We start from the raw sequence: 8,276 nt of genomic DNA on the forward strand, positions 1-8,276 counted from the left end.
GAGAGATAGGCTTCTTTCTGTGACTCATTTGTCTAGGGAGGCTGGTGGAGTTCTTTGGCTTCTTCAGCACTGCCTTCCACACACAGGACCCCTCCGTTTACTGACATATACATACACATGCATGCTCAAACAGTAGATGCCCATGGGCCAGGTCAGAAATGACAGCTAAGGCATGGCTCCTGACCTCCAGGAGCTTATAGTCGAGCAGGGGTGAGGCACAACTCGGAGGGATAAGCTCAGAGCAGCAACAGGTACAACGTGCAGCTGCAGCCTGTAAGAGGAGTTGTCTAGGGAGGCGGGTAGGAAGGGCAGGTAGAAGGAAGGAAGGAAGGAAAACTGAGATTCCAAGGGAGCTGCATTCCAGGTGGATTTACAGATCAAGGCTTGGGTGCACTAGGCAAAGGCAGTTGTTGCTGGAATGCAGGGTCGGGGGTGTGGAGTGCAGGGTGTGGGAAAAGGTGGAGGCAGCAGCTGTGGCCTGTGGAGCCTGCAAGGTCAGGAGCCTGGAGTCATACCATGGGAGAGGGTTTGGCGTTGGCTAAGACATGATCAGACTTGCATTTTATTAAAAAAAATTGTTTTTAATGAGAAAGAGCGATTTAGATTTGGGGCAGCAGTGTTCAGGACGGGCAGGCTGTGCTTCTGAAAAGTGAGTGAGCTTCTGAAAAGTTTCACAGAGGGGACTGGCGTCCTGGGGCAGGGCAGTGGCATGGCACTGGACGACCTCCAGACTTCTTTTCCAGGCCTAAGAGTCTACGGGTCAGGGATTTTTTGTTTTTTTCCTAAATCACTTAAAATGCATTAGTGGACCTTGCTATTTAGAAGCATGCCCCTGGGAATCTTTTGGTGAAGCAGTGATTCCCTCCCTAGTCTGTCTTCAGTGGAAATCCAAATTCTCATCTATTCTATCAGCTGAAAGCAAAGTCATACTTACACTGAGCTTCCCTGCAGCAGCCTGGTGGGAAGGTGGAGGGAAGGGGAGTGAGCGCGTGGAGGGTGGTAAAGAGGAGGAGAAACTCAGCCTTGCCCAAGGCTCAGAGCCTGCCACCACCTTGTAGGGTGGGCCCTGCCGGAACTCCTCAACCCTTGCTTGAGCAGTGGGACCTTGAGGTCCCTAGAGCCCTCTGGGAAGAAGGAGCCAGAAGGAAGACTGGCCAGTTTGGAGATCCGCTTTCATACCAAGAGTCACCTCTGCCCCAGAACAGCCACCCACATTCACTTATTTATTCAAGCAGCCACGGAGTTCTTCCATGTGCCAAGCACCATGCCAGGCACTGAGGTTATTATGGCTGAGAACAAAAGACACAGTGCCTGCCTTGACATTGCTTACGAGGCAGTATTTCTCCTTCTCAGGGACTCTTGTGTCCCCACTTGCAAAAGCCTCCTTGGACATATATAGCTTCTCAGAGGAGAGGTGCATGATTACGATTTCCAAGAAAGTCTGTTCTTAGAGACCAGGATGAAAGGGAATGCGACGTCACTTAGACAACGAATCTGTAGGTGACGGAAAGGGCCTGTCTGCTTAGCTCCTCTGATTACAGGGATTGACCAGAGTGTAACCTTGATCCTCTAAGGAGAGACTCAAGTGACTGTCTACCTCCAATCCTCAGCGCACAGAGAGCGAGACCAGAGATGGGCCTTCAGTGAAAAACACCAACCGAGGCCGCTCCTATCAATCTTGAAGGAGCTTTTCTGCCCATTTAGGTGGGGATGGGGCTCCCAGGCCTGTTTCCTACTCAGACAGCTGAGTCAGGATTCACCTGGCACAACAGGTCCTTATAAAGAAGACATCAAAGGAAGGCAGGGAAGGGATGCCGAGGGAGGAAGCTCCACTTGGGGGCTGCTCTCCAGGCAGGTGGAGGCTGCTGTTAGGGTGGAAGTCCCCACAGTCTCTCCCTTGGTCAACGGGACACCTTGAGCTCAGCGGTGATTCCCATGACCTTGTCACTGTACTTGTTGGGTGCAAACAAAGATAACAGTAACTAGAAACAACAGGAAGGGTCATTTTATACACTCTCTGTACTTGCAATTCTTCTGTGGCTAATTAAAGTAATATGTCAAAACGTCCCTTGGAAGAGATCTTTAAGAATTTGTCTGTTAAGTAAACAAGGTTTTACTAATTAATGACACTCCTTCTCAACCCTCCAGTGAAGTTCTTTGCAGAACTTCCCTGTGCCAAGAGGGTTGAGCAGGAAAGGGTGAAGAAGTTCCCACCTCCCCTTCCCGGAGGGAGTGGGGACAAATCCAATCGCTTGTCATTTGTGGAGCTATCAGTTTGTCCTCCGGATGTTGATCAGATTTCCTGGGCTGGAACCAACTTACAGGGCCAGGGTACTGGAATTTTTCCAAGAAGAAAACGCTTTGCTTCTTACGAAGTCAACATGATGTCTTTCAAGGAAAATTTTTATCTTCTCCTTTTTAAGTGCCTAGGGTTTTTGAAGGGCAAATCTTTGTACTTTTCTCTAAAGATAATGATTATGATGTACTTACCATTTGCTAAGACCACCCGCCATCCCCACACACACACACTCAAAGAGGCCTGGGGGTGGGGGAATGATGCGCCCAATGTTACACAATGAGTCAGTGGCACAGTCAGAAATAGAACTTTCCAAACTCCCAAATTCTTAATAATAGCAATATTAATAATAGTCTCTTTATAATTTTCTAAGTGTTTTCACAGCTCACAGTGAATCTTCACATCTTTGAGAGAGTCTGTAAGTTGGTCTCAGCAAACAGCAGATCTGAGTTCCAGACCAGCATGGCCGCCCGCTTGCTGTAGGACCCTTGCTAGTTTTTTTACCTCTCTAGATCTTAGTGTTCTCAACTGTGAAATGGGAGAGCGGGATGAGAACGCATCTGAAATTCCTCCCATTTCTAGCATGCTACGATTCTGTGTGGTACTGCTCCAGTCCAGGTTCCGCAGCCTGGCATTGCTGACATTTTAGGCTGATTTTTTTGTTGGGGGGCTGTCCTACGCATTATAGGATATTTAGCCTCAACCCTGGCCTCTACCCATTGGATGGTAGTAGCACTCTCTAGCCCAGTGGTGACAACCAGTATCTCCAGATACTGCCAAATGTCTGGGAGACAAAGTAGGCCCCCTAGTCAGTGCCAAAGAGCTTCAATAAGGTCAAGATCACGAGTGGTTCAGTGTGAACTTCTTGTCCCCAAACCCTTCACACCTTTCTGTATGGTTTTCAAATACAGCCTCCAAGTCCTTTGCTGCTTCTCATTTCTTAACTGCCCTATGTGGTCCAGGGTGTGTTGGGTGTGATAATAAGCCAATTGATTTCATACTTTTTCCTAAGGAGAGTTCACAGGTTTATGTCCCCTAAGCAACCAGCCAGGCTCCCCAGAAATCCCTCGCAGAGCCCCGGCTGGCCTGGAAGCCTGTATCTGCAGCCTGCAGGAGGCTCGGTGAGCACAGATTTGTCAGCACTCTTAAATCACTGGGCTCGGGGAAGGCTTCTCCCAGCACAAAGATCCTTCCTTAGGAATCAATAGCTCAGGGCCCTTCATCACATTCAGAATTATCCTGGGACCTGTAAAATTTCTTTTCCCCAAGTATGGCAGAACCCCCAAACGAAGCCCCAAGGTGGGGGAAGGAAGAAGGCAAGGAGGGAGCCCTGCCAGGAAGGCCTTGTCCATCAGCCCAGATGTTGCTGTGAGCAGAGGGCTGATATGCAAACCTGGACACTCGGCCTCGCTTGCTTGGAAAAGGAAGCCTCGGTGTGGTTCCCAGTGATCCCACAACAATATCCCCTTCCAGCTGAATACCTTTTTATGTCTTACTGAGGGCAGAGGCATGTTAGAGACTATCTTCCTTGCTCTTCACTGTCTATCCTACCCTCATCACAGGGCTGCCATCTGCACCATTTTGCAGAGGAGGAAACTGAGGCATGCAGAGGTTAGGCAGTTTGTCCAAAGTCTCTAAGCCAGTAAATGGGGGAGCCAGATCCTAAGCCTGTGTCCTTTCTACTCCACGGATTGCCTTCCCAACGAGAGTAAGGTAAGGGTCAGCCATCCAGTGGGGCTCGTGAAACGAGTGGCTTCTTGATTTCTCAGGGTCTAATGCCACTTCTCAAACTCTATGTCCTCTCCTCCATTAAACCAAAATCTAGAGATCCTATGCTACAGCCATATTTTACGTAATTATATTCCTCTCCTTATCCAGACTAGACCAAGCCTTGGGAATGCAGGCACATTTCTTCAGCTAGAGCTGGGAGCTGGCGTGGATCTCAAGCACGGTCTCTCAGAACCCCACTTCTTAAAGGAGGGGCTGTTGCTGTCTGGTGGTCCACGTAATCTTACTACCTCCCTCCCCCCTTGAAGACTAAGACCCAACTTGCCTGTGAGCCTGGAGGAGAAGAGGAAACTCAAGCATCTTCCCTGGCAACAAGCATCCCTTGGGTGAGCTTTAGGGACAGAAGGGGATCTGGCTCTCAGAATTCTGGGGCTTGGCAGGCACTAGTTCCTTCTGAGGGTCGCCACCAAGTCTGCTGAGGCTCTGGGAGGAACCCAGAGGAGCTCCATGCAGTGCGCAAAGGAACGGGGTGGGGAGAGGAAACGGAGGGGCGGCCCACAGGCTACTCAGCAAACCTCCTTCCCAGGGCCCAGCTCAGATGTCGACAGTCAGACTTACAGAACAGAAAAAGGGCAGTGGAAATGGTAGCATCTTCCAGGTCACCCAAGAAGCCCTAATACGAGGATTTTGCAAAAATAGAACATCCTAGCACTCTGACCTTGAGCTGGGAGCAGCAAAGATGGGGAAATGGGCAAATAACTGTTGGGAACTCTCCACTCCACCCAGTATCTGAGTAATGGAGGTGTCAGCGGCAGTGGTATGATGCAGGACAGGGAGACCCTACTCCAGCACGCCTTTGTGAAAGAAAGGAAGAGCTTTGACTTGGGTTTCAAGGCCACAGAGAGGGACTGGGCACTTCTGATTCCTACATGCATGGACGGAGAACTGGAGTTGCTTTGTCTCTGCCTAAAAGACTGCTTGGAATAATGAGATAAGATAATGGACGAAAGGGAAAAAAACGATTAGGAATTTCTATTACCTGCATATGTACATTACAAGAACTTTATCTGCTCCTCACTCTGAATAATTGATTTGAAGACAATTTCCCCAAATTTCCTAATTTTATTAATTGACCAATGTCAGCAGCTACGAGTACCTAGTGTGCCAAGAACACACGTCCATCTCCATAGTAAAAAGGGAGGAAGCAGGTCACAGAGTGGAAAGAGCTCTGAGCAGAGAACTGGAAATCCTGAAACCTCATCCAGTGTCTTCCATCAAAGAGCCATTGTGACCTTGGACCAGACACTCGCCTTCACTGGGCTTCAGCTTTCTCATCTGTAAATTAAGTATGCATGTGAGTGCTGGGGATGGGATGAGGTTGGACTAGATGCTCTTCAAGGATCCTCCCTTCTATCCCTAATGCTCTTGGACTCCAGGAGCTGCTAACAAGTTCAAAGGACACACCAGAACCAAGCACAAAGGAATGATCTCAGAGAGCAGGTGGGGCTGAGTACTAGCTCTCTGTCCTTGGAATGTTGTACGTGCATCTGCCCCATTGCACCTGAGATGACAGGACCACCTGATGTCCAGGAAGCCTGTGGTAGAAGGGCTTCAATCATGAAGGTGAGGGTTGGGGGCTGTGGTCTCGGCTTGCTTAGAGGTTTAGTTACCATGGTCAGTGAACAGCAAGAAGTGGGAAAGTCTTGACCTGGGTGCCTTTGGCGCCCCCTACTGGACACCAAGAACCCTGCTTCACCTTTAACCCCTGATCGCTTCAGCAGGCAGCAAGGAAGATTGAGAACAGGAGACTGTCATAAGCACTTTCATAGTACTGCCTTTGTGGTCCCTGGTCCTCTCTCCACAACAGCGTATGTTTCACTCCCTAGAATTACACAGACTATTGGTCCACACATTTACAGGCAACCTGTGCAGGATGGGACATCTTAAGCAAACATCAAGATGCCACAAAATAAACATCAGGGTTCAGAACACCAGGTGCAACCCAGATGGAGAGAAGGGAAGAAAGAGCAACAAGCAGGTATTTCGCTGCACAAATCCACATTGGAGAGAAGGTGTTGGGAAATGTAGCAGAAAACGTTGACTGCAGGCAGAGAATGGAGCTGGGTCTGGGGTTATGGACTGATAACCCCCCTAAAAGATCTCCAGGTTGAAGCAGCTCCTCTAGGACTTCAAAACACCCACTCATGTTCAGGAATGGTATACAGGTGAAGGATATACCCCAACTGAGGAGCATGCCTTTGACCTTCTCCAGAGTCCATCAGTGCCAACTGGAAACCAGAATATTCTAATTGTGGTCCACTGCGCCAGCCTCAAGACCCTAAACCCCCTTCATTGCTTCTTAAATTGACTTTGGGACCTGCTGCCAGAATGATGTTCTTAAGCCAGAGAGAGAGAAAATGCTTCCTCAAAAGGTATATTGGAAGAACTACCATGTTCCCACTTTTCCATCCTCCATCATCCCCTTCCTCAGGGCCAAGAGTGACGTACAGCAAGACTCTGAATTCACTCTGGTTCAGTCTTGGGTATGTCCAGCCCCAAGGCATCAGGGTAAAAAAATCTCCCATCAGCAGCATTTGTCTCCCCACGTGAGTTCCCCAAATTCAAGGCGGCACTACAGAGCTGTCCCCCATTCTTGGAACCTTTTCCCCTTCTTTTCCACCCGGCTTCACTTGGGAAGTCCTGCACCCATCCCAGAAGACATCTCAAGTGTGACTCGAGAACGTGTCCCGCCTGGAGAGCAGAAGCACCTCCTGGGACGCACAGGAGCCACACTAGGTGCACACTCCACCACAGGCGCCAGCAATATTCATTAGTCATTCCCTGAGGAAGGGGAGTGCCCCCACCCCCCTCCAACCCCAGGAGCCTTTCCCGACCACTCTGGGAGGCTCCCATCCAGGCTGGGATGACTTTGGACTCTTGAGTTGGTTTCTGCAGAAACGGGACTAACCAGGGTTCCCAACTACTGTATGTACTGCGAAGAAGCGAGCTGCATTGTTGGGCATGCCCCCAAGTCTGGCCTGCTGCCCCATCAAAGCCTCCATGTGCCCCCAAGGGCCGAGGAAGACCCCCGTTCCCCCCTGGAATGCCTGAAGCTGGTTTGCCTGAAACAGGCTGCGAGCGAGGAGACCACACCTCGGTCCAGCAAAGGCAGCTGGCGGCTACGCTGCTCGCGGGGCTGGCTCCTGGAGCTCTCGGCCACGGAGCGCTGTGCCTAGGAGCTCGGCTTCCCCCGGGGAAGAAGCACAGGCTCCCCGGGGCTCTTCCCCATCCTAGCAGCGTAGTGGGTGAGCTACCACTGGTCGAGACCAGTAGCTTCCCCGGCTCGGAGCTGAGCCCAGCTGGGTGACTCCCAAATACCCCCAGCACATCCTTCCTCACCTGCTCCGCCCCCCTGGCAGCCCCAGTGCCCCCCTCCCCAAACGGCTGACCTCCAGGGCGCCCCCAAAACCTTCCCTGCCAGCTGAGTGGGCTGTCGTCCGCACACCCCCGCTCCCACCTCTCCTCCACCTCCAGCCCCGCGCCCGCCTCGCCCCCAGCCCGCGGGGGAGGCTCCGCGCGCCGGTCGAGTCCTGCGCAAGTTGGACACACAGCCTCCGCCTTCAGTGGCGGTGTCCGTCTTCCCGGTTCCCCGGCGGCATCCCCGCCACCCCTGCGGGCGAGTAGGGAGGGGCGCGCAGAGCGGGAGAAACTTTCTCCGCCTGAGGGAGTGGGTGCACGGGAACGGGTACTCACGCCGAGGTCAGCGCTCGGAGCCATCTTGGGGCTCTCTCAGCCCCACCGCCTGGGGGCGTCGGAGCGCGGGCACTCACTGCCTCCGCCGCCGCCGCCGCCGCCGCCTTCCAGCTCCCAGCCCCGGTCCCGGGCTGGCCTCGAGCCTCCCGCCCCGCCACCGCTCGCTCGCTTTATACAACTCCACTCGAGCGCGCCCGGGCTTATGTAAAGGCTGGCGGAGACCCGCAGCCAATGGCGCGGCAGCTGGAGCGGGGGGGCCCGGGGCGGGGGGCGCCCGCACGGCCAATCGCGGCGCGGGGAGCCCGGGCAGCCGGTGGGGGGAGGGGACGCCTCCCCGCGCTGATTTAGGAGCGGGGATTGCGGTGGCAGCAGCCGGCAGCCGGGCCGGGCCGGGCCGGCGCGGCGCGGCGCGGCGGGCGCTGGGGTGGGCGGCGGCGCAGGCGGCGCAGGCGGCGGCGAGGGCGGGCGCCCCCCGCACCCCGCGGCTGCGTCGCGTAAC

General features: G+C 53.1%; 1 protein-coding gene across 7 annotated transcripts in view; it reads right to left on the reverse strand.

Annotated features, from left to right (window-relative positions):
• Positions 1–7,933, reverse strand: part of CRTAC1 (cartilage acidic protein 1) — a 157,558-nt gene extending 149,625 nt beyond the window's left edge. For all 7 annotated transcript variants that reach the window (XM_019813657.3, XM_006938060.4, XM_019813654.3 and 4 more), the window contains exon 1: positions 7,778–7,933. In XM_019813657.3, the coding sequence (XP_019669216.1) occupies positions 7,778–7,801 (24 nt within the window). In that variant the 5' untranslated portion in view covers positions 7,802–7,933. The remainder of the gene's footprint in view (positions 1–7,777) is intronic.
• Positions 7,934–8,276: the final 343 nt, after the last annotated feature.

The sequence above is a fragment of the Felis catus genome, chromosome D2 (genome assembly GCF_018350175.1).
Source record: "Felis catus isolate Fca126 chromosome D2, F.catus_Fca126_mat1.0, whole genome shotgun sequence".
Classification (NCBI taxonomy): Eukaryota; Metazoa; Chordata; class Mammalia; order Carnivora; family Felidae; genus Felis; species Felis catus.